This window comes from Gallinula chloropus, assembly GCF_964237585.1.
Source record: "Gallinula chloropus genome assembly, chromosome: 3".
In the NCBI taxonomy this organism is placed as follows: Eukaryota; Metazoa; Chordata; class Aves; order Gruiformes; family Rallidae; genus Gallinula; species Gallinula chloropus.
The window spans coordinates 35,574,414-35,602,272 of NC_140087.1; the positions used below are offsets into that span (position 1 = coordinate 35,574,414).

The 27,859-nt window shown below is 38.0% G+C and overlaps 1 protein-coding gene across 1 annotated transcript in view; it reads right to left on the minus strand.

Annotated features, from left to right (window-relative positions):
- PRKN (parkin RBR E3 ubiquitin protein ligase) overlaps positions 1–27,859 on the minus strand; it is a gene marked incomplete at its 5' end in the record, with an annotated part of 579,674 nt that overhangs the window by 441,911 nt on the left and 109,904 nt on the right. Inside the window, 1 exon segment of the mRNA XM_084261053.1 lies at positions 13,925–14,043. Within this exon segment, the coding sequence (XP_084117179.1) occupies positions 13,925–14,043 (119 nt within the window).

Below are 27,859 nucleotides of genomic sequence, written 5' to 3' on the forward strand. Positions count from 1 at the left end.
TCCCATGCTGAAATTTTATGCTGATGCAGAGATGGTGCTGGTGGTGAGAGACTGAGACCTCTTCCCTCATGGCACTCGTGTGAAAGGGATGTCCAAGCTTTACCCTCCTCCGACTCTGTCCAAAAGTCCTCTCCCAGGTCCGCATTATCCCTCCTTTCTTGGCCTCATTTGCAAAGACCAGGAGGACAGGCAAGTAGTTGCTACAGACGGTCATGTCCATTTTATATGGAGACTCATTACCAGTAAATTCATCAAAACTTCAGCAGCAGGGCTGAGCTTGACACAAGGCTGTAATGGACCACAAAAATAACTTCTTTTTCTATCTGTATGCTTCCAATTTTTGCTCAAATATGAGATATCTTGTTAACAGGTGTGTTGCATTCTGCGGAGCATTAGCCGTATGTGGAGTACAGCTGTAAGAGCACTGGAACTAGACATAAAAATCCCGGTTATTTCTTATTATATTTAGGGAGCATCCCATATATTTTAAGGGCAGAGACAGCAACTGAGTCAAATAACAAGATACAGATTCCATAAAGTAACAACACCATTCAAATTAAAACATGTTAAAGCAAGAATGATTAAAATAAATTCTTTTCTTTTTCCACCTTGTTCACTATATTTGGTTTCCAGCAGCAGAAGGAGGGTTTTTGTATCATTCTACAAGATTTTGCAACCATATGGTCAAGCGGAGAACACAATAAGTAATAGATTTGCAGCCTCAACAGTCTGCATTTGAAAAGAAGCAGATCCACATGTTTTTCTCCTTTCACTCTTTTATTCTTTTTCTCTTTTTTCTTTTGGTATCCTATACTGGTTGATACCACACTTCTCTGCATAAGACACAGCTTTTGGGGAGTGCTTTGTACACTGAGACAGTTTAAATTCCTGACAGTACAAGAAGCTTAGAGCCTACTTAATAAAAAGAGCTTGTCCCAGAAGTTAATCTACTGTCTTAGCTTTCACAGGCACCTTTTGGATTTATGCACACTGTATAATTGGAGAGCATTTATGTATAATTAAAGTACATACAGACAGGTAAGTCTAATACAAATTGTTTTTCTAAGTGGGATGCATCTATTTACAGTAAAGCACCGCCAAGATTGTTACAGTCTAATTCTTTACAGGTCTAGTTTCTGAAATTGCCCACTACACATTGCTGAGACTCATTAAAAGTCAGTATCAGCAAAGGCAATTTGCAATCCTTTCTTTATCATTAACCTCTATGTCACTTAAAATACCAACAAAGACCAGGCTCTGGACCAGCTGTTTCCACTGATCAGGTAAAATCTTCTTTCTTCAGTTGAAAAGGTAACAAACACAGAATCTACTGTTTTATACATGCATATATGTTCTATGCACATACCATCTATATGTACTTTGTACAGAAAATCCTTGGTGAGAAGTAAAAATACCAGACGAGGTAATTCTGTTCATGCATTGTGCTCTAACAAATGAAGTGCATCCCTCCTAGTATGCTTGGTCACATCCAGTTTTAAAGATTTGGCATAATCAGTGCTTCACTATTTGGAGGAAAACCTTTAAAGAGGGGGGAGCAGAGAGTAGTACTCAGTTACATTTATTCTCATTTGTATATTGTTTATGAGTCTCACATAACCTTATTACTGTAAAGGGAACAAAATCAGGCACTGATTTGGCTCACTAGTTACAGTAGCCCTTCTTTTTTGAGAGAAGCCCCCAATTCAATTTCTCGCTGCAGTGGATTTTTCGCAAATAAGGATAATCCTTCATTTAGTGTTTACACACTTGGTTACCTCTTAGCATTCTTCCCTGTCATATCAGGTTTTAAAATTTTATTTAAAATTGCCAGAATCCATTTATGCATTAGCTGCTTTTTTATAGTTATGGACGAGCTGGCATTCAACAAATTTAGCATTAGGAAAGAACAGTCATGATTTTATCAGACTATAACAGGACCCATACCCAATTTTACCTTCATTTCCTTGTGATGTGTTACTGTTCATGCAGAAATATAGCCAGCCAGCACAAAATGGGTATCTGTACTGGCAAAAAAGTAAACTATTTATTTTTCACTCTCCCACCTTTTCCCTCCTCTTCTCACCTAAGAGAGACACAAACACTCAGGCCCCCTAATTCACTTTATTGGAGAATAAAGGGGGAAACTGATTGTACCTAACTATGCGGCCTCCCTGAAGCATACAGGAAGATTCTGTTCATTGAACATACCTAAGATTCAAGCATATCAGTTATATTTTAAATAAGAAAGCTACAAAATGACAATTCTCTTTCATGGAATTTACAAATTGAGATATGCCAGAAAGAAGTAAAAGCAGAAGAGAGCTAAACTGAAGGAAAACTTTTCCAGCAGAGTACAAATATTTCAAATTAAACTACACAATTTGTAGAGTTAAAAGCAGCTTAGAGGTTAAAAGAGCTTTAATCTAGCTATTCCATTCCAGTTGAAGTAAATAAAGCCTATGAATTCTAATTTCCTCTTTAAATTGCCAGAGTCAGCAATCTTAGCCTTCATCACCCGGGTCTGCATTCACAACAATGCAGTACAGAGACAGAAGGGGACAGCAGAACCGAAGAGGTGACCTGCTGGCTCTCCTTTCTGGTCACAGCTTAGAACCTGGACAGCCCCATCCGGCATCCCTCTTAATTGCGTTAGCCACAGGGAGAGGGCGAAACCAGGTCTCACGCACTGTAACATCAACTGAATAATTATGACTGCACGTTAAGGAATTATTACCACGAGGTCAAGATCCACAGGCAAATTAAGAGAGAAATGAAAAAAAAAAGTCTCTTGACATTGTTTCAAAAACCTGAGAGAAAAGCAACATTATTTTATTTTAAAAATCAATCCTGTACATCCCCATTCAAGAATTGATGGGATTTTCTGGCTCTGTCTTACAACAAAAAACCTCACGTGTGACTCCACACAATTGTTTAGAATAAAACACATTGTTTAAAATTTAAAAAGTGAAATTCTAGAAGACAAAAAATTACTATGGCACAATGGAAGCCCATTCGCTTGCGTGAGTTGGTATTTTGGAAATTTTTTTTTTCCTTTTAGGGATTTTTCAATATTGTAAACCACAGAGCATTTCATTATTCTTTCCTAATAACCCAAAATAAAAACAGCCCTAAAATTCTCACTTACACTTGACTGAACTGATTTATATCCTATAAGGCAGGAGATGCATGAACTTCTCCTCCTGATGGCAGCTGACTGCACTATTTTAAATCCATTTTCCCTCCCACCAAAAATATCGTTGTACTTCAGGTAGAGGCTTAATCTGGTGACCTGATGACAACAGAAAGCTCCACGAGGCTCAAGACTCATGTAGGCAACCAGACAGTCTTTCAGTTTGGTGACTATTTTTTTGTGAAATTTTACAAAATGATTCCTAACTGGATATAGAAGGAGCTTAGTAGTTTTGGATCTGAGCTAAATACATCTACAGATCCCAAAGAGATTTAATATTGAAACAGAATTACTCTCCCACCCTTAAGCACCATAAATAACACTGAGCAAATCTTGGGTTAAACACATCCTTGCCTATTTGCCCAAGTTTGGTAATTCAAAAGAAAGAAAGCAATTAGACCTGACTGAAATGAAAACCTTAACTTCAGGAGAATTAATTTCTTCCATATGAAACTAAATTTTTAAAATCTAGCAAGTCAAAATATACAGAGAGAATATTAACACCCAGGATCAACGTGCTGTTCAGGTGAGGACACTGCAAGATTGTATAATCCTCTTAGCTGTACAGGTGGCAGTGTGTGATCAGAATCACGGAATTGTAGGGGTTGGAAGGGACCTCTAGAGATCATCAAGACCAACCTCCCTGCCAAAGCAGGTTCCCTAGGACATATCACACAGGTAGGCGTCCAGACAGGTAGACTTAGATGAGAAGGGGGGGAGAAGGCAGGGGATTAAAAAATAAATAGTTAAGACAGTCAAACTGCAACAAAGAGAGGACCAACATACTTCAGGGAAATATTTTTTAATATTCTGAGAACATGCCCTACTATCTATGATGTCTATATTAGTAACAGACAAATAACACTACACTTGGTTAGTATATTTTCTTTTTCAGAGCTACGGACATCACTCTTGGCAACACCCCTGGGTAGGGACGCAACAGCAGTATTTTTATCCGGCCTGCTACGTGTGAAGCTGGACAGAAGAAAGCTAGCAAAACCATCAGGTACTCTTCACAGAAACCTGAGGCCTGAGCTAAAATGCACTGCCTTGCTCTGAGACAGGTACCTTCCTTCCAAGCTGAGCAGACTTTTTTGACAGAACGAGTGGTGCTTATGGAAATATGGACATGCAGAACATACTGATTCTTATGAATACTGCCTGAGTGGAAAATTAAAGAAAAAAAAATAGAAAAAAAAAGCAGCAACACTTAGAACTTGGGCAGTACAGGCGAATGTACAGGAAAATGCAAAATTCTTCCACCATCATAAACAGCTGAAGAGCACAAACAGACCAAATCTAAGTAAAAATACCACTCTCTTGTCGGTTACGACAGCATGCCCACCTATCTTATCCAGGAAGACAGACTGCCCTTGGGAAGGGTACCCAAACCTGGTTTGCTCAAGTATCACCATGAATAGACGCAGCAACAAGAACAGTTAATGCTTGTATCAGGCTAGCTGTAGAGCATTTTTGAGCCCCGGGTCAGGAGACTATGCTTTTAATTACTGGTAAAAATAGCAAGGCAGTCTGAACAGAGGGTACTGGTTAAAGCTTGAGCAAGCCTATCGACATAAGGTCTAAAATCCTCAAACCTACCATCAGTGCCAAGAATTTCAAGGAAATGTCTTTATAGTTGCAGCTAGTGTTTTTATCTTCCTCCCAAAACAGCAAGTTTAAATACACAGTGCCAGAATACACAAACAATGTGAGGCTTAGATTCAGGTAGACAGTGATTTTGGCTGAATGGTCTTTGGTGTGTGTGTGGGGGAGGTATCTCAAAGAGATCTCAGCCTTTCTGTATTCTTCGCTCTGACTGTCTTAGGGGATGTTGCCTGAAATTTTATTTTAATGAAAATCACTTCATGGAGAGATTTCTTTTTTAAATTCTAATGCCATCAGATATTTTATTGAATCCAGTACATTCAACCACTCCTTGATTGAAAAGCCTCATGAACTCCTTCTCTCTATGTCCAAAAAATTTGTACAGTTTTTAAAAAGCCATTTTAGCATCATTCAAACAATACCACAATCCTATGATGGGCGCAAAGGTATATGTAGCTAAAAAAAAATTGCTTATACCAGGACACATTATTCTCACTCATAACTGGTCAGCTTTATAGAGATGTGAGGTAGCTGTACCCACTCTAGGAAGTTGCCTACAAACAGATTTAAAATCTCCTCCTTCACAACCAAAGTATTTTCCCAAAAAGTCTATGTGTATTGTCTTGACAAAAAGCACACTATTTTAGTTAAAATGAGATTTTCACATTATTAGAGTGCTAGAATATTTCTCTGCAAGTCATTTCCAAAATATGTTTCATAATTACAGAGATCCCGTAATTTTATTTCTACTTTTAACAAAAGCAGTTAAACCGTTGTCTTCCATAATAATTAATCCATGTTCAGAGCTCTTGCCAAACAAGTTCTGAAATAGAGTCTAGAAATTTAGTTCAATGTTAAATTTATATCTGTATAGTTTAAAGCAAACAAACAAAAAACCCCAACCTACTGCTAATATAATGAAGTTCTAATAGAAGCATTTGCCATATATCAAAAAAACCTCTAACCAAAACCAAAAAAACAAAGCAAAACCTGATAAAGTTCTCCTATATTCAAGCTATACCTCCAAACTCAATTGCCTTCTTTTCCCCACATAAGGACCAAGCTTTAAACATATGGCGATTCATACAGGGGAACCAAGGATGTCTTGTTTTGTCCAGCTGCTTACAGCAGAAAAACTCAAATAAATACTAAAAATTTACTAGCTCATCAACAGCACATGTCCCTAAGGGCCTATTTATACATTAGGAAAATTTCCCCAAGAAGAGAGAGCAAACCTTCATTAGAACATTGCATAACTCTACAAAGAAAGCTAAATCAATATAACTACCATGTTTGTGGCTGCATCATCTTAAAGATGTCTTATACTAATGAAGCTCTGAGGAAAGGTTTAACAAGTCTGACCTTAATGCCTTTACATCACCATCCTATCCAAACAAGTTTAATCAATATAACTTAAAATTAGCTGATTCTTCAGTTACACAAGTCTGAGTCTTTACTTACATCATGTTTAAGTACCGTAAACCTATTTTATTAACTGATTCGGCCCAAACCCAGAAAAAAAACCCCAAAACCAAACTACAAACAAAATTCTTGTGGCAAAAATGTGCAGATTTGTAGGGCTTTCTTCCACAAGGAGGTAGAGTAGGGAACTGGTTACAGTTGTTTAGAAGTAAGCCATTACTTTAATATGTTTTTACTTAATCACCTTAATTATAAACAATTAATATCAAAATATTATAATTAATAGTAATTTAGAAATTAGATCAGCTTATTAATGACGACGAAGGTACACATTTAAGAAAATAGTTTGACATTTGCTACTTCTGCTAATATACCACCTTAAGTAAATACAGCTATTTTTTTTCTCCTGAGGAGCCAGCTGATGTGCTGGCTATTCCAGCCCCTTAAAAATTAGGTAGAAATCACTGACCCTTTAGAACTGTTCAATGTTCAGCATTACAAAACTGCTGAAATAATGTAGTGCAAGCATCATCTCTCTGTACCCACAGCTATCTAAGGAATAATACTGGGAAGACAGAAGTTTGGCTGCACTTTAATAAAGCAAGCAAATTAGGAGAGTTATGCACTGGGACATCTGAATCTCAGTGGCAGCTGCCATATTAAAAAAACCCACTGTCACAGTCCAAGGTTTGTTCATTTTGTAATACATTCCAGCAACACATCCACAGCACATTATGGTTCCACTGACTAGAAAATGGGATCCAAAAGATTCATATAGATAGATAGATATCTATACATTATTTTTTCTGTGGTCACACCCTTATGTCTGTACATATGCCTGCAGGGGGAAAAAGTAGCCCCTTTGCGGTTACATTTCAGCCCCCAAGAACAGCCCAAACTAAAGCTGAATGAAGCTTATTTATCAGTTCTGTTGGTGCTCCTTTTTTTTTTTTTTCCTTCCCCCAAAGGTATAAGTCTAAAAAAAAGATACAAAAACCAGGAACAGAAATACACAAGACCTATTAAAGAATGAAACAGATAAAGTCCACAATCTGATTTACATATAGACACGATCCCATGTCATCCAATGGTGAGTGCTCCCGATTTCTAAGGATTTCTGGAGAAGCAGGAGTTATGAAAAACAGGATCTATTTATTAAAGGATGTGCAATGTTACCCAAAAGCAATTCAAATGCAAAGAATATTTTGGAGAAAATAGGTGTTACTCTGAGCATGGTAGTTTTTACCAGTCTCAGGCTTTCAGTGATATACTGAAATATAGATTAGGGGTGATCTCAGCACTTGTGCACACATATCTGAATGGAAGACATAAAGAAGACAGAGCCAGGCTCTCTTCAGAGGTGCCCAGTGACAGGATAGAGGCAATGGGTGCAAACTGAAGCACAGGAGGTGCTGTCTGAACGTAAAGAGAAACCTTTCTACTGTGAGAGTGACTGAGTGCTGGCACAAGCTGCTCTGAAAGGCTGTGGAGTCTCCACTCCTGGAGATGTTCCAAAGGATGTGGTCCTGGGAAACAGGGTCCAAGTGGTCCTGCTTGAGCAGGGGGGCTGGCCCAGATGACCTCCAGCAGTGCCTTCCAACCTCAAAAAGTCTGTGAGTCTCCGCTTCCGTGATATCACACAGAAATATAGATTAGGGGTGATCTTAGCACTGTGCACACATATCTGAATGGAAGACATAAAGAAGACAGAGCCAGGCTCTCTTCAGAGGTGCCCAGTGACAGGATAGAGGCAATGGGTGCAAACTGAAGCACAGGAGGTGCTACCCTGCGAAGACAGGATACGCTGAACACCATCTATATTCCTAGGCACACATGTCTTCTCTGCCGAAAAGGGAACATTAGATATCTGATTCAGAGACTTGTGTAAAAGTCTAATCTGAAAGTAAATTGGGTAACTCTTTTCCTTTCCATTTATGACTGTTGTCACCAAGGCTGGAGAAACCCACTTGAGGCTCCACATTAAAGGGCAGTTTTATTTCACAGCACAACTTGGAGTGGTACATAACACCGAAGTGATTTTCCCTCTTTCCAATAACTGACATTTTTTTTCCAGTTTTTAAGACACTTTATAAAGTGTAATCTCACTGAAAACACACCCCGCAATAAATGCTATAAATCATGAATAGATATCTCAGAGCTTCTCTTAGAATTAGAAGTTAAAATATACTTCCTCATCCCAGTCAAATAAACAAAAAGACTATATGTTATTTGTTCAACACAGAGGCAAAGCTGTTTCCTTTGCTGTCCTGGTTTTGGTCAGGATGGAGTTAATTTCATTTGTAACAGCAGATGAATGCTGTGTTTGAGAGTAAAATGGGAGTACTGCTGATAACACCCTGATGTTTTTAGTTGCTGTCAGACAGTCAAGGACTTTCTCAGCTCTTCATGAGAAAGGAGGGGCGAAGCCAGGACAGGTGACCGAACTGACCAAAGAGAGTATTCCACGCCAGTTACGTCCTGCCCAGGATATCGGGGGGCTGACGGGAGGAAGGCCTGGGGCGGCTCCGGGACGCGCGGTTCTTGGGGGACGGTCGGGTTCTGGGACGGCTCTGGGTGGCACGGCCTGAGTTGTGTGGTTCGGTGAGAAACTGCATTGTGTATCAACAGCTTCATATATTTTGCTTTAAAGTCCTGTTAGTATTGTTACATTGTATCTTTCTGTTATCTTAGTAAACTATCCTTATCCCAACCCACGGGCCTCTTAATTTCTTGATTTTGGGGTTATTTGCCCCTTTCTCTTCCTTTTCCCTTCCCTTACTTCTCACCCCCCTTCCCTCTTCCCTTTAACCTGCTCTTTTCCTTAAAGGAGCAGGCAGCTGAGTGGATCTTGGCCCTCAGCCGGGTGAAACCACGACATTTGCAAAGATTATTTTGCATCAAAGAATTGCTGCTTCTTTATTTTGGAATAGATGGAATAATTTTCTTCATTAATCAAATATGCATTTGGTTTCCTTTACTGCATATACATAGATTAAGCAATTGATGACCAATGTAGTGAAAGTTTCTTAAGGGATATTGGAAAAAGAAATTAAAGAGGTAGCCAACAGCCTGAATAAAATGTATCAAGTCTTCTGAATCCTCCCAAAAGTTTGGATATACATGCTCCTGGGGCCTGTTTTCTCTTTGATGGACTTTAGCACTTAGGAGTCCAGCCTGTACAAGATAGGTGGAAGCATAAGGCTATCCTTAAGGGGTTCAGAGTGAAGTGAGACTCAGGACCAAAGAAAAAAGTGGAGAATAAAGAATAAAATAGTTTAAAAGAAATTGCAGTAACCCAACATCGAGGTTTTTCACTTCTACAATAACAGCCACAATATCTTAAACAGGCCCAGGGAACATGTGTTAGAGCAGCCTTCCCAGGGTGTGTCTGGATTTGGCTGAATCTAACATATCATCAAAGAAAACAGACCTCTTACTGTAGAAATGGAGGCTTTATTTTTTTCTTCTGATCCTCTTACTACTAAATGCAATGAAGACATTGACTGAGCAATGGCAGAATCAGACCTGCAGCCCCCACATGATCCTTCTTAGGAAAGTTCCACCACTAATTCTGGATTCTGGGTTAGCTCAGCACTAAAGTTATTTAATGCTGAAGCCCGGCACCGTTGGTCTAGATAATTAGTGAGAGATTTTCCTTTGCTATGATGGAAAAATGTCCACTTCTGAGACAGACTTCTTTATTGGAAACTGCTCAAACTATCTAATGGATATGACAGATAAAGGTTTTGTATCTGCTTTAGAATGGAATTGTCCATGAACTGCAAACACTGTTGGGAGGTGGGACTTACTCTCACAATCTAGTCCCAGAGTCTCTTTGGCAGGCTTGTCACCATCGCATCAGGTCACGAGAGAAGCGAGTGCACAAAAGAGACTATCTGCCTGTGGAGCAGGTAGGGAGAGAATCTGAAGATGCCTGATTTCTCTCTGGCATCTGGCCACATCTGGGCCTTGGCTATACAGCAGAATAACATAGCCGTATCTGAAGAAGTTTCCTTGCTCTCAAAAAACACTGGTTTACAAAAAAAAAAAAAAAGGACTTATGATTAAGTGTGAAGATTTAATGTAACTAATGCAGAAGCTTTTTCTCAGACTGTGGAAACACTGGAAGAGTTCTGAGCTCTTTTCTCTGCACTTGTCTTCTCAAAACAGCAGTAGCATCAGTGCCCAGTGGTGGCAATTTAGATGTCAGAACTGAGACATTTTTCATTATTTATGTAGAAAGAAGTGCATACATAGAATACATGTAATTTCCCGTAAGTACCACTTTTGTCAGCCAAGTGCAGGGAAATCAAGCTATTTTTGTACTACCACATTCATTAGCAGAAGCCCAACAATAAATGACTGCTTCACATTTGTTAGCTTGACCAAGGAGCACACATTACATTGCTAACTTTCCTATGCACAATATTCAATAGAAGTATTTTAACACACAATGTTTGTCATGTATCAAAAACATTTTTATCCTCACAGCAAACATATAATTTTGGAGACAAAATACCTGTGCCATGCAGTCTCAAGAATTCAATCACATTTTTAGTATCTGCCCCAGCTTGTGAATGAGATCACACTTTATCACATTGCACTCCACCAGTGGAGTTTATTTAGCAGCTTCAAGGGACAAATTGAGTTTTTGTAACCTGCCTGCAATATTACCCCAGCAGTGGTAACCAGCATGAGGAGATGCTGACTCAGCAGTGGTAAGGACTAGATAATGACAGAGGTGCCACTTGCCCCTCTCTCTTTCAGTCAGCCTTTCTTTGATGCAGTGAGCAGAACTCCTTTCTTTTTCTGTCACTGAGCCAGGACACAAGTAATGAATTCCAGGAAAAATACGTGATCTGAAATGAGCAGCGGTGAGAGGTAGTGCACTGTGGAATGGAGTTTCACAATGATATATTAAAAAAAGACAGATCACAAGTGAACTGCCTTTTTATTTTAGATTACTGAGAATCTCTGCTAAGTTTATATTAATTAAAAAGAAAACACCCTACTTAAATAACTTGATTAAAATGGAGATAGGAAGTAAGAACTCAAACAGAATGACTGTATTAAAGATCTTTTTCTTCATAGGAAATACAGAAGTATCACTATCATCTATTAGAAAGACTACTTAAACTATCTATGACCCATTATTTGTCAGTCCCTGCAAGCAAGACACTAGAGCTTTTCCCTTCCAGAGCTGTGATGTACCATACAGTCTACGCTTAACTGACAAGCTACTGAGATGACAAGCTTTTCATAGTGCCAGAGAAAGAAAATTCAGGAAATGTCCATTTCTTTGTTAGTTTTAAGATGAAAAGCAATAGACAAAAGCAATATCCCTAATATGACAAACAATGTAAGAGCAGTTCTGTGGCAGACGTGGTTTAACAAAACCTGTGAACTCAGGAGGCTCCTCTGGAGCATGGGGAGTAGGGACAGCAACAGGGTTGCTGAATAAAGATCAGATGCGCTGTCAGTGACAGAAATGAAGTCTTATCTCAGCTGCAGGGAGTTAAATCAGATCTGAATATAACTTCCCATGTCTGAAAAGATGTGAAATAATGATGTGAGCTGTAAGGAACACTCAAAAACTACAGAGGAAGCTATGCAAAACTCCTTTGGTGCTTGTACTAGGGGATATCCCAAAAGCTCAAGGTGTACTACCTAGGACACAATGTGAAGAATTACTAAACAATAATGAGTTATGAGTCCCTGCAGTAGAAATGTCCTCACCATAGCACCTATGGCTGAGTATGGAGAGCTAAAGTCTATCTACCACACTTTAGATTCTCACACTGTCTGAATTCTGCTTCATGACAAACAAAATCAGATGTCACTGTGTTCTATGCCAGTAGTACGTCACAGAGTCAATTACACTGAAAAGGTGTGCTTTATGTATGGAGCTTGGTGTACATCAGTTTGTAGAGCCAGGCCTTCCATCTGCAGGTAGGCACTTTCCTTTTCATTACAGAGTGAACATGGGCATGTAACATTTCTATGACACCACAAAAAGGAATGTAAATGTGACTGCAATGGCCAGGAAGGGTTGTGTTGGTTTTGTTGGGGTTTCTCTTCTGGAAAGAGGAATACCCTAATTATTTAAATCATGGCTACTGAAATGAATTGCAGCATTATATGCATATATGAAATAAATACGTTTAGAATCTTAAAAGCAAGGAAAGATATAAATAAATGTGAAATGAATGACTAAAATTTTCAAGGTATTTGAAGAAAGTTTCTGGCAGTCTTATGCGTGGCCCACAAAAGACTCCCACACTCCAATCTTTCCAGACATGCTTTTGTGCTTGATTAATTAGAGGAACTAGGGAGAGGTGATACTTTTGCAGTGACTGATGTTTTCTTATAATTAAATCAGTCTGGTATATATCTTCCATAAAGCATTAGGTCATGAAATGTTCATAAAACGCCAACCTAATGTCATCTGTAAAATTACAAATTTAATATTTAGATGGATGTCTTTGGTAAAAATAAAAACAGTGGGCTCTTTAATTTCATAGAAATATAGTATCATAAATTTAGCCTGAGCATCATATATTAAAATAATGCTATGCAAATAGGCATGACAGTTAAATAAGGTATTAGAATTAGACTGTTTAAATGAATAAGTAATATTTTAAAATGTCAGTCAACACACCATGAAAAAGAAAGCTCAATTTAATTAGGTTGGTCATTTGTGGCTTAGGTAGGAAAAGGATTAGCATGTAGAGTATGTTAAGGCTGCCCAAAGCTTTGTGTAGGTTTTACACAGGTATTCACTTTCATCTCAATAAAAGAATTAGTGTAACAAATACTGGCTTACATGGTGCTTTTCTACTTATGGCACAAGAGAGCTTCTCAAGGAACTTGCTGTTGCCATGTAAAGGTCAGGCACAGCTTATGGAGACTTGGGAAAAAAAACCTTTAAAAAAATAGTTTTGCTGACAGATCTGTAGCATGGTGGTACAGGCAAGCTTTTATATATATATATATTTTTAGTCTCCTACATAAAGAACACTATATAGAAGATCCTGTAAAACCTGAAAACTTTTGGAATTCATTTAAGTCTCCTTAATACAAGGAAAAAATCAGAGGGCACATGTGTGAAAGTCATCACTTCCCAAAGTTGGCATGCCAAAGGAAGCCACTGAGTGTAGCAAAGGACACATGTCGTGTGCTGTCAATGCAATACACAAGGTTCAAACTCATCCAGTGGTAACTGCAATGTCTTTCAGCAGCACTGAAAGTATCTAAGCTGAACAAAATGTCTGGGGTTTTATTTATCCTGAATAGGAAATGGATACAGGAAGCCATAGGAAATGTATGTTAATGGCAACTTCTCTTGTATTCTGTGGCCGTAACAACTGCTCCCAGTTTTGTATAAGGATCTGTATTTCCAACTCTTTAGCACATGTGTAATTGTATACATTCTGCATACTGCCAGGTTAATCATTAGTCCTTGAAATACAATGCTAACAGTCTCTTTACAGGACTGGAGCTCTAGTCTGCAATGTGTTGCTTCTGTGAGCTGCAAATAATGGAGATAAGCGAGCGAAATGTTCATAAACTTTTGGATTACTCTTCTCGGTTACAGCAAGGAAAAAAATTAAGTAGATATACATAGCCACATGTATGCAAACAGATAAAGCTAGATGTATCATTCCCATATACTCCAAAACCTTGAAACAAACAAGCAAGCACACTTACCCTTGCCAACGTCAGTGTTCCTTGCTTACACCCACTGCAGCGGACCCTCAGCTTCCCAGGTTTCACAGCTTGGCAGAAGTTTTTGCAAAAAACATAAAAGCTGTTGTAACTAGCTGCACCTGTCAGGGTGAAAAAAAAAACAATAAAAAAAAACATTTGATGTATACTGAAAATCAGTAACAAACAAGCATTTCTCAGTAACTCCTGCTTCTTGATCAATAGCTACAGGTGAACTATACCATAACTCCCAGAAAATGCACCAACTGTAATCTTTGGCCAGTGATGTATGAGATTAATTACCCCAGCTCTCCATAATCTGCATCTTACTCCTAGTCTAAATTAGCCCAGCTGCAAGTTTTAGCGAGTTCAAATTGCATGAATATTTCCTTGGATGAAGTTTAAAAGATTAGTTTGACTGATATAGCAGCAAGAAAACAAATATTTAATTTAGCACACTTAGTTTTATTCCTGGAAGACTGGGAACCATTTCTTTATTCTTGCTGGCAGTGATATAAGCTAGCAAAGTTTGTAAACTGCTGCCAAGATATTAGGCCAAGTAAATTTTCAAGGAAAATGAAATGAAACGCATTCTGTTCTGTGAAACTATGAAACAGAAGATGATACGCAGAGAATTATGTAAGCCTGGGGCAATGCTAATGAATTTGATTTCACATGCAATCCTGATCACTGTTTTGAGTAAGCCCCTTTTTAGGATGGCTATTGCAATTCCTTAGAAAATGATGGAAGATTCATAGTGTGTTTTTAATGTAGACTGGACATCTCCAAGTTCAGAGCTTCAAGTTTAATATCAGACATTGAACTGAGACCAGAAAAGCTTTTAACAGATTTTTCCCTGATTAAGAGGAATGGTTGTGGAGATCTGACCCATTAATGATGGTGAACTTTGGAATCAACAGCAGTCCCTTTGAGATCAAAAGTTTTTCACTTTCATTCTTCTACTTCTTTCTACATTTATCAGCAATATTTTTAATGTGTATTTTAATCCTAACATTTTAGAACAGTAAATATCATCTAGACTAGTATTTGTCATGTAATAATAACTGACTTCCTTTATTTTCACATATCCTTCACATGGTAAGGGTCAGACCCTGTGTTCAGTTAATGAAAATGGCTACCAATTTCATGTTCCAGCTACTCAGAGGTGTCGTAACATACATGCACATCTAGTTTCCACAACTCACTTTCAGGGAACTATGTCGTCCAATATTTTTTTTAAGAAAATGTAGATATCTTCAAAGAAGAAATACACTGATAAAAGAAGAAATTTTATAACACCTTTTCCAGTTTTCAGAAATGTTAAACTACATTAGAGTACCTCAATGATCTATCCAATATCAATTTTAGTCAACTGATCTATCAGTTGTTTTCATTATACTTCCTTGGAGAATATTAATCACCATAGCAGAACATAAAACATAGAGGATTTTAAACCTAATTCAGTCTTTGTGGACACAAACTTTTCTGATGAGTAAGTATAACTCAAAAGTTTGAAAGCACACTTCTCAAATCAGACTAAAACAGTTTTGAGATTAAATAGTTCAGCTAAAGGGGAAAAAAAAGGCTTATGCTGAACTATTTAATATATAGTACAATGTTGAGAGGTGAATCCAAATTGAATATGACAAAATTTTGGACAATTGAATCTCCATTCACTCATATTTTGCCTAAGGCTCCTAACATTAGGACTAAGAGCATGTCTGGATTAGATTTGATTTGAGCTAGAATCTAACAAAACAAAAATCTAAACTATGATATTGCACATGAAGAGGAGTACAGTTGCAAATGATTGAATTTTACTTTTGGTGTTCCTCTGTGCAGGATCAGCAGCTCACTCAATCAATAAAACAAAAGGGCAATGCCTTTAGCACAATTCAAAGGAAATACTACATGACTTAAGAAAGCAAGAATGGTATTGCTACAAGAAGCCCACAGTAAACAAGATGATTTCAGCTACTTATTCATGACTCTGTCTCAAGCAAGACCAGAGCCCTTTACCTACTGTGGTATCACCAGTCCTCTCCTATGGCTCTGATTTCTTGTATGGGCAGTCTAATGAGACTAATGAGACTGTTGCTTCTATTCACATGTAGAAGCACTTATCCTGAGAAGATCTGTGATGCTGCTACTCACTGTCCTAATTCAGTCCTATTCTCCAGCAGAATTCCTGCCACGGCTCTAATGAACCCTCCAGTCAAACAGAACCATTTTATTGAGTATGTGAGCCCTTATAGAATAAAATATTTTGTTAACTGGGCTGATGCCCTTCCTGATCCCTGCATTCCCTGATGTCATGTGTCCCAGTCTCACATTTAATACCGAGTTTATTTCAAGCACTAAAACTACTTGAGGCAGGAATCCTGCCTGCTTTGTGTTCTAAGCTCATTCCATCTGGACCCAAAGATAAAATTATATTATTGATAATACTCTGCAAAATATTCACAGGATAGTATGGCATAAATCAGCATGACTGAATACTGCAGTAAAAAATAGCAGTCATAGGAGAGGCCTAAAATGAGACATATCGCTGATTTACTATAGAGGATAAATCTTATGCATTAGCTTGGTATTTACTCCGTGCAAAAATAGACTATGTTAGCTCAATATTCATTTTTCTTAGCGCTTTCCTTTTTTTTTTCCTTTTTCATGAATATAAAAAGTACCTCCAAACACATCCCCTATGCAAAATTTGAAACACAAGAAACAAATTTATAATGTAATGAGTCAGAGCAGTTAAGCAGCACAGATCTATTCAGAGACCCAGAATAACTTTTGAGATGTCTGCTATAGCAAAGCTGCTGGAAAAGCACAACAAGAGGAACGTTCTGATTTTCAGTACTCCATCCACGATTTTATGCAGATGTGCTGATCTCAGTTCCACCAAGTGCAGTTACAGCATCAGGTGTATGCCCTGAAAAGCATCACAAGGAGTAGCAAAGACTGAATTAAAATCACAAATGCTAAAAGTCATCATACAGTACAATGGCCAGCATTAAACTCTTCACTTGTTAATGGCACTGTGCATTTTAGCACTGCCCTTGGCAAAGACAGCACCCTCCTGAATCCCTTTTCAGAGGGGAACCAAAAGAAACAGGAAAAAACGAATCTCCTTTATGCACCAGCTCTGACGTAGCAATACTAGTAAGAATTGTAATTATGGCACTATGCCAGTAATCACTACGCCAGTAATCACTAAAGTTGCTGCAGCACCAACCTTAGGATGTCTTTCCTCATTCACTCACAGTTTATAAGTTTTCATAAAGCTTTCCATTAATAATTTATAATAGTGGCACTTAACAAGAATGTGCAGACACAGCAAAATACAAGTTTAAAAAAAATGGAAGAACCTGTATAAATGTTGATTCTGATACTGAACATGAGCATTAACACCATAAATAAATAAAATAAATTATAACTACTAGTCTTCTTTGCCGTTGCATGTATTGATGGGAGGAGGAAGACTGAGGGAAGAACAAATGTGCTCTATCTGCACTTACTCTTTGCTGAGAAGGCAAAGTCACAACAATCTCAATTCTTGGTTCCATATTCCAAATATTTAGTTGTGGGGCAAGAGCTAGTCTCCTTTCATCATCAATGATTCATCCATTGTTCTAGACACTCTTTTCTAGTTTTCCCACATTACATCATCATGTCTTTTGAGAAGCCACTTACTTTGAGCCGCTACCACCATGTTAGTCTTACCTTTAAAGATGGTGCAACAAAGATCTGTCATTTTGTTGGAAAGACTTTAATTTATTGTAAACTGAGAAGGTTAAATTTACAAATTTGAGTTTCTCACAGATTCAAAAGTGTTTTTAAACACATGATCATAGGCTAATTTTTTCAGAACCCATCTCCAACATGTCAAGCTTCAGCTAAATCTGACTTGGAAACTCACACAAAAAAAAGTCTTTAATTTTATTCTCATGTGATAACCTGGCAGCCAAATGAGTAATTTCCTTTTGAATTGGTGAATTCCTCTCACAACTTGTTTCAAGGTAGCAACCCTCATTTAAAGCACAACTGCCTGGCTAAAGTGCATTGACACATATATCTTAACTGCTCTTTGTATTTGGTAAGAACACTTACAGGACTGATTCAGGGAAAGTAAGGGAATGGCTCCTGTGTGAGTCCCAAGAAATGCCTCTCCCAATTGCAGTTATTGAGAATTCACAGCCTACTTCCTCAGGTCATCTGTTATAGTACCTGGATATATTTAAGAAGGTATTTCTTATTTTTAGCTTTTAATTTTAGATGCTGAAATTTAACAGTTACATCCTCTACGTTCCACCAAAGATATGGAAAACAATTTCTTTTCTTTGCAGAAGGTTTTTGTATTGGTTTTCTATTTCACGGTCATTCCTTTCTCCTATATAACACACTCTAGAGTTCAAACTATCTTTCTTTGACTTTAAAGTGTGTTACACGCATATCCCTAAACTTGACATAATTTTCCAGCTGAAGCCTTTCTAATGCTGGACACAATAGGGTACTTATTCTTTTGGCTTTCTGTTTTATTTTTTTAAGACATCTTGGAAGCTATATTTGTGTTTATCTGCTCCTATATAATATTTTGCTTAGCATTTTGGACATAACTTAATTGGTTCCTGTTCAGGCTATGATCTAAAAAGAACCTTCAAACTCTTACCTTCTTCACATGTTGGAACCCATTCTGTATTTGTGCCAGCCAAGTGCAACACCCTGTGCTGACCCCTTCTGAGCAGCACCGTCTTTTTTTCTGGACCGTATTTCCAATTTGTCATCATCATTTTACATTCTCAGGCTGTCCTCCAGTTTACCCGGAGTCCCTTCTAGCTTTGTGATGTTTACAGATTTAATAAGCGTTGTGTCTGTTCCATCTCAAAGTCATTAATGAGAATATTGATTAATATAAGATGTAGGGCAGACCCATTCAATAAATCCCCATTTTAATGATGAGCGACTAATAACTACTTCCCAGCTACAGATTAGTAGGCAAGTTTGCAGCAACTCTATTTTTATCTACATCTGGACCCCCAGCTGGCTAATGACAATATCATGCTAAGTTGTCAAAAAAGCTTACAACAGTGAGCATGTGATATCTACAGCTTTCTTCTCTCCACAGTTCAACATGATCTGTTTCTTGATAAATTCATGTTGGTTGTTACTCTTGTTCTTGGATTCTTTTAGTTACTGCCAAGCATTTGATTTTTCCTCAAAGGATTTTCAGCAACTTCAATTAAGCTTTTAGGTTTACAATTCCTAGACTTTTCCATAACGTTTTAAAAATGTCATCAGATCATCCCTCCATTCTTCCTAAATATTATTTATTTTCTGTGAGTTCTAGAAGTTATTTGAATAGTTCTGAGATTCCACTGGATGAGGATACATACTTTCATAGAATACATACTTTCATAGAATACAGACTAAACGGATGTCCCCTAAAGTAGCACATTTAGAATTAGCCATGTGGGAAACAAGCAGAAAACAAGCCTGAGCTGTTAGAGGTTTTTTTATTGGGTTGTTCTTTCATTTTTTTCTGGTTTTAATCTACAAGCAATACCTAGAACTCTACTTTCCTAACAAAATTTCCTAACAAAAATTACAGTAAAACATAAAGCAAGAAACTAATTGAACAAGAACAACTACTGAAGGTTCCAAGACATTCCAGACTTTAAAGTAGTTGTATGGCTAGCCTACTAAGATAGCTCTAGAAATAAGTTATAGCCTCAGGTCATATCTTAGAAATGAATTATTACAATTTTTATTGTCTTTTTATATTAACCATCAAATAATATGGCCGAAGAGATTAAATAACATATTAAGCTGAATTCATCATATCTCCTTCTGCTATCCAGAAATAATGTATTCAAAAAACCTGAGTTTAAACTCTATTTAAACCGAATTGCTCAAACTAAGTCAGCAGCGGTAGAGTTAAGGATCAATAATGAATGTTTATTATCCTTTAGTGCTGGGGACAGCATCTGTCATTCAGGAATGCATGGTAGGTCAAGAAAAGCAACAATAATAAATTTTCCCAGTATATTTTGTATGGAACACAATTCTGTGGATTCTAATAGCTCCTTAAGTATATGAGAAATAATTCCAAGCTAGAATTACAATGAATACTCTGTAATTAACATGGTGTGATGGTGCTGATTGACTTTTTCTCTACCAGAGTTCTCATTCAAGCAAAGCCTGCAATTGCTAGAGAAACTTAATGACCTCCAGAGCTATCAAAAATGAGTCTAAAGGCAATACAAGAGTAGGGAGATGTGTGAAAGATCACAAGAAAAGTGATGGAGGAAGACAAAGTATCAGGAGACACAGAAATATCCTAACTATTGTAACTCCCTCTCCATAAGGCCCTCTGCAAGCAATTTCCCCTGTCATCTCCACCTCCAGCTTAGTTATCTGTATTTGAGTGTCTAAGGTCTAGCGCCCACCATCATAAACTTGGCTCAGCCTTCTTAGGCTGAAATGACAAAGTTGTGAGAAAGAGCTGAGAAAAATTTTGTGGGATAATAAAATTAAAACGGCAGAGAGAAAGAGTTGCGCAGATGGAGTCACTAGGTAAAGCTTTCAAGGGGAAACATACCTACTTGGTGTACTTATAAAATCCCAAAGCAAAAAAACTACAGGGCTATTTGAAGCTGTATGTTTAGAGCTTACAGTAATGTCCAAGATATATAGATGACAAGTTCCACGTATTCTCATTGGTTTTGCTATTAATTCAGATTCTGCTTGTCTCTCCAGTGTTTTTTCTATATTAGCTATTTGTTGATGTCAAACCTCAAATTAGCCATAGAAAAGAAATGAGGAAAGTTCAAATAAGCCACAGTGTAGGCTGCATAAGATCCATTATACTGCTATTTTCTCTTCGGGTTTAGACAAATATACAGTAAAGCACCCAAACCTGAATATCAGAAGTCTGAGACATAGTTAAAAAGCAGGAGTAGATCTGACAGATAAAAATCTTTTGTTCCACTTTCAAAAGCAATTTATTGAACATTTTATACCTACATCTCCAGTAACTTTGAAACAATGTACATTTAACAGAGACCAGGCTAATATATATGGCTAAAAGATAATAATATATAATATAATATATAATATACACTTGCACATATGTGAATAACACATATAAGGTAAATGTATGAGGCACACACTTTCTTGTTGTATAACTTAAAAATGTTTAGTAAGAATTCAGGAAACTATCTTTATTTTGAAGTTTTCACTTTCAAACATAATCAGATAAAGCTATTTATTACAGGCGAGTTTTAGTAAAATGCTTGGTGCTTTTCTCTATGGAGTCCATTTAATTATGTTGCTTTCACTGTCTCAAAAAACTTTATGAAGAGATGAATGCAAAAGACTACCTATTTATGATCTATGCTGGGACCTGTCTTCTCATCCCAATGAGACCACCTCTCTTTTCGGCTTCAAAACTAATTTCCTCACAAATATGTCACCTCAAGAAGTATTAAAACTGTTCTCTCCCTGTAGTGTTCTTTATAGAAAAAAAGAAAGTAGCTTTCTCTGATGTGTGTTCCAGTGTTTTGTACCATCTCCCCATTTACATTTTAAGCTCCTTAGGATCTGAATTACCTCCTTTATTCCTGTGCTGTTAATGATGAACATGCTGCCCGAGCTTTGTACATGTTAGTGATAGCACAGACCAATTATTTTGATATGCATGACTAGTTAATCAGAAAACATTAGTCATAATGACTATAGACCTGATGCTGAAATCTCTAATCAGCCAAAACACCCATTATTGTCCATATGACTGTTTAAGTGAATAAAATCTGAATAGGGATATTAGGAGCTAACCTACTGTTTTCATTTGAACTGCATTTTCATATAGATGAGAATGATTACTGAGTCCTTTAGCTCAGCTATTTAAAAGAGGACAGAGCTACAGGAAGTCTTTCAACAGACTGACAATTACATAAAGGTAACATTGTTTCAGGTGCCGTTATATTTACGTTTTGACTAGTTGTGATTTGTAAATGTAGACCGACTGACAGAGACCTCTCAGAGTATTTTAGCAGCTTGCACTCACCTAATGAAAAACACAGCGGTAAAAGTGGGGGGAAAAAAAAAGTATTTTTCCAACTGTTTTCACTTTGAGCACTTCGCTTGATCCAACACAGCAGGAAAACATCTGCAGTGTAAGCCCAGTAGTCTCAAAGAAGTGAGCATTTCCACACAATACTACATTTAGGAAAAAAAGAAGTGTGGAGATTGCACTTCTTCACCTAAACAAATGAGTTAAAAGATCCTATTTGCTTTCCAAAAATACAACCAATACATTCTGCCCCTATGTTTTTTTACCTGCCCATCCTTACCTGCAAAGGTTTCACAGAGCACGTAGCTTTCCTCCTCAGGCACAGATATGTAGATGCAGATATTTATAAAACGGTTCTACCTGTTGATGATGATACTTATTCTTTAAGACACCTATCTGATTTAGACCATGAGAATGACATTTATTTGACAGCTAGATTCATCTGAGCTGGTGCTGTATTCTAGTGAGAAAAATGGGCGGTTTTATTGTTTGATTCAATTCATCCTAAAGTAGATAGAAAAAGATATAAATATGCCAGATAAATTGTACCTAAAAGGGTCTGTTTCTTTCCGTTGTGGGGATTTAGGACTCCTAGGGCTGGCAGGGATATCTACACTGCAAACCTTTAAAATTAGGTGAGATGAATCTCACTTGGTGATGCTGTACACGAATTCCTGACAAACAGCTGTGGTATTTTGTGGTATGGATAACAATATTAAACAGACTAACCCTTAAAAAACCCAATTCCTTTTCTTGAGAGTCAAATACGATTTCCAAAATGTCTGTGGATCTCAGGCAATTAAAGTATATGGAAGACACAGCTATATAGAAAAAAGAAATGGACTTGTTGCTATAACAAGGGCAACAAGTGGAAATAAGGGAGGATATTAAGAAGAGTTGGAGTCCGACTGAAAAGAGAGTAATGCCTGTGTTGACTATCAAAAGTAGAGGACAAAGACAATAAAGGGACATTTATCTTTTTAACTCCTTCCTTCTCAGGGAAATGTTTTTGTGTGAGGAAAATCCCAGGCAGCTCCTATTCCTGTAAAAAATGCAAAGGAATATGTTCTATTTTAAATTCCTGGAATTTGGAATAGGGTAGGAAAAATGTCTATTGGGCTCTTTCAATCTTTATCCAAAAAGAATCTTCTGCTTTCCTTTCTTGAGCCCCAGCATCACTTACCTTCATCTTCTTTCATATTTCTTCCAAATTATTCTCTTGTTATCTTCTTACTCAGCTAACTCCTGTAATTACCTTTCCCCCTTCTCATTTCCTTTCCTGACCTCTCATAATACATTCTTCCTCAGTTTGTTCTCTGATTTTCAGACAAAGGAGGAAACTTCAATACTAAAGCTAGAGTGGTTCATATTAACAATTAGGAGTTAAGGCAGCAAAAAGAGGAATACACAACTGTGATGATTCTGCCAAAGAACAAAAGATAGGGTGGGGGAAGAAAAAACCCACAATTTTGTGAGACTGCTGAAAGCTTGGCAAATGATATGTGGGAGACAAACAATGACACCTTGTACATCAACAAAGCATTCAAGACTAAAGGGATCAAAAGGTCTCCCTGGAAATGTATGCCTTGTGCACAGGGAAGTCGCTACATACCAACCATAACACCTGCTAACAACCACCTTGAGCTGCTTTTTACCTCAATGAGGGGACTGAGTGTGACCCACAGTGGTAACAACTGGCTGGAACTGGCATATTCTTACGTGCAGGAAGGGACTTCTGGGCACATAAGGGGAAGCAAAGCTGCTCCAGAAATCTCAACACATTTCTTTCACTGTAGGCTTCAGTAGGAGCAGCAGATTCAGTCAAGCACAATTTCAGCAACTAAACTAAGAACTGTTTATGAATTAAAAGCAAGTTGCACTTACCAGCTCCAGTCCAGCTCAATTTTCCTCCTTTTTGTCTAAGTGGAAGTTAAGAACATGCATACTTGGAGGTTTCTGTACAGGCAGCAGCATGGTTAGGGAAATAACCGTGACTGGACACCCCAGAAATCTGGAACACTCAGGTGCCCAGGGGCAGCACAGCAGGGGAAGGACAGTGCCAATGGTAATGGTATGGCAAACAGCAGTCAGGGTCTGGCCAACGGGGGCTCAGACCTACCACACCTGAGCAAGGTGAGTCAGGCAGGTGCAGTGATGATCACTCATAGACCACAGGATATCATCCAAGTGATGAGGCTGGTCCCATGTCAGGCCAGGAAACAAAGGCAGCAAGTGAGAGCTGGGATCAAGATGATATACAACCAGACACAGCATACCAAAAAACACTGCACAGGGATGGAACAAAGGACCTGAGTTCAAATGCAGCTCCCCAGCCAGTGGGCCCACTGAGGATGGGCGAAGTGGAGACATCCAAGAAGGCTTCCTGCAGCACTTTCTCATCTCTTTTCACAGAAGTCTGATCCAAGGTTACACAACTGTTTACATCTGGCCTTTGACACCACCAGTTAAACACCCAAGGAGGGAAGGTGGTAGAAGAGGAAGTTGCAGAGCCTGTTGGTGCCATAACACCAAGTATGTGATATGCCAGAAAATACCTGTGTCATGTCCATCAAGAAATAAAGTCCTGACTGATCTGACAAAGGGCAAAATATCATTCAATCATCAGCTTTTTAATTGAGAATGCACAACAGAACTTAGGAAAATAATTAAAAGAAACTAAATTTATAGAATGTATGCCTGTATTTGCAAATTAAAGATAAGATTGTATCAGCTTATTTATGGTTTCAAATTGATGATGTTTCACAGAGGTACACCTGCATGGGAGATCACGTGCAATTTAGACAAACACCTTTTTGACAATACAGAATATAAAATTCAAATTGTGCTTCCTTGCTTAGATTGAGAAATTATTCCTAGTCTTAGTGTCCAGTCACAGTATCTAATTAAATGTTTCTTTTCACAGAAAGTTCAAACAGCACACCCTCAGTCGAAATAATAGCTACTCCTACAGAACTTCTCTGTATTAGTGCTCTACTTCCAGTGTCAAAAAATCCCACTTCTACTCTACTAATGCTGTACAGCTGTAGGCAAGCTAATATATCAGCAATAACTACCAATACCTGTGAAAGGCAAGTCACAGATTTGCTGTTGGCTTTGTTATAGAGTCTGTTACTCTACTACAAAACATTCTGTGAAAGTTCATTTTTTAGAGTACCTAAAGAATAGTGAGGTAGCAAAGTTTCTGGAAGATAATTAAGTTATTCGAGGTACTAAAGCACTAAAAATAGCTTTCTCAGCAGGTTTGTTGGGTTTTTTTAAACAGAAATTATATGGTTACTGAATAAAAAGGAAAATTCCCTTGTGGCCAAATAACTGGTTAAAACACAAGAAACAATGGTCAAGAATAAATGGTCAGTTTTCTCATTGAATTCACAAAAGGAAATTGTGCCAGGACTTGAGTATTCTCCATCAGAAAAAGAGAAATGAACAGTGAAATGATAAAGCTTGCTTGGTGGTATGATTTTATTCAGGGTGGTGAAAATGAAGGCCAATTGGAAAAAAACATTGAAGAATGCAGGATGCTGAGTGACTAATAATAAAATGAAAAATGAAATTCATTGTAGATAAATGCAAGGTAATGTACACATGAAAAATAATTTTACACAAACAGCGATGGTCTTGACTAGTTATTACCACACAGAAACAAGATCTTGGGCTTATAATAGATAGTTCTATGAAAATGTCAGCTCAATGCTCAGTAGCAATCAAAAAAGTAAATTGAATGCTAAGAATTATTAAGAGAGGAATAGAGGAAAAAAAAAAAGGAGAGTGCTGTACAAATACTGTAAAAATCCATGACATGCTTCATTTTCAACAGCATCTGCAATTCTACCCTCTCCATCTTAGAGCGGGCTATGGTAGAACTGAAAACATACAAAAAAAGAGGGAATGGGTAATCCATAGCACCCATTACATAAGCACTTAAAGAAAACATGAGGTTTTGGCCCAAAAATCCTGACAGTAAAATGGGAATATCATAAAAGTCTACAAAATCATAAGAGGCATAGGCAAAGTGACCAAGAATTGGACAGCATCCTGGAGAACATTGTTAGCAGACTGATTTATACAAGCTACTGGCTGAAACTATCGACTGCCAATAGGATACTACTCTAAATGAATCTTGAGCTGCCATATTTTACATGAGAAAGAAATGCAAGTAATGTTACATCTCACTCTGCTGCTAGATCCCTTCAGAAAAACTGTAGCTTACTTGTGCTCCAACCTGTTTTGGCCTCGAAGCTTCAGTGGGAACGACACAGGATAGTCCTGCTACAGGATGGTCCTGCTTCTGTCCAACCAAAAATACAAGGAGAAATTTTTTCACCATGAAGATGATAGAGCCCTGGAACAGGCTGCCCAAAGAGGTTGTGGAGTCTCCTGCTCTGAAGACATTCAAAACCCACCTGAAATGCATTCCTGTGTGATTTAGTCCAGGTGATCCTGCTCTGGCAGGGAGGTTGGACTAGATGATCTTTCGAGGCCCCTTCCAACTCCTAACATTCTATGATTCTGTGAGGTCATGCCTTCTGCTGGAGGCATTTTGTGTTCCTGCACATGAAGTGATCCTGATCCATGAGTCTCTACTAAATTACTTTTTTAAGTATAGATATTTATGCTCTTGATTGTATCCAGAAGAACCCACAACTACTGAAGATATTTATCTTGGTGGTAGCAGATACTTCAGTGATTAAATGCCAACAAGATTTGCTTTTCTCATGTGTTTAAACTAGTAGATTATAAATCTTTATGTATTTCCTTTGAACGTCTTTGACTGTTTTTGAATTTCAAGATGTGATCTTGAACTTTAAAGAATTATTTCTTGCTGAAGATTCCTGTTGTGGTTTTACCCCGTCTGAGAGCTGAGATCCACGCAGCTGCCTGCTCCTTAAAGGAAAAGAGCAGGGGAAGGGGGAAGGGGGGGGGGCGGGGTGAGAGGCAAGGGAAGGGAAAAGGAAGAGGAAGGGGCAAATAACCCCAAAACCAAGAAACTAAAAGGCCCGTGGGTTGGGATAAGGATAGTTTACTAAGATAGCAGAAAGATAAAATATAACAATGCTAACAGGACTTTAGAGCAAAAATATATGAAGCTGTTGATACACAATGCAGTTTCTCACCAAACCACACAACTCAGGCTGTGCCACCCAGAGCCGTCCCAGAACCCGACCGTCCCCGAAGAACCGCACGTCCCGGAGCTGCCCCCGGCCTTCCTCCCATCAGCCCCCCGATATCCTGGGCAGGACTCAATTGGCATGGAATACTCTCTTTGGTCAGTTTGGGTCACCTGTCCTGGCTTCGCCCCTCCTTTCTCATGAATAGAGAAATATGAAGAACTGAGAAAGTCCTTGACTGTCTGACAGCAACTAAAACCATCAGGGTGTTCTCAGCACTGCTCCCATTTTAACTCTCAAACACAGCATTCCATCCACTGCTACAAAAGAAGTTAACTCCATCCTGACCAAAACCAGGACAATTCCTTTTCAGCTTTGCTATAAAGTCATTCAACTGAATATTGAGTTTTGACTCATTTTCTGCCATTTTTTAAAATGAAAACAATGACAGCATGAGAATGGGAGCAGCAGGAGAAAGGGAAGATGCAGAACTGAACCCTTGTGGGGAAATAACATTGCATAGGTAAAAAATGGCAGCAAAATGGGTTTTTAAATAATTATATTAATTGAACAAAACTAAAATATTGAAGTCACACATGTGAAGAGATACTATCAGAAAAAACAGAGGGCAGAAAATGTCACCACTGGGATAGTAGCAGTAGGAGAACAATAAACACAGGAAGATGCAAGTTAAACAAGCTCCTTCCATAGCGTAGAAAAAGAATCAGACAGCAGCAC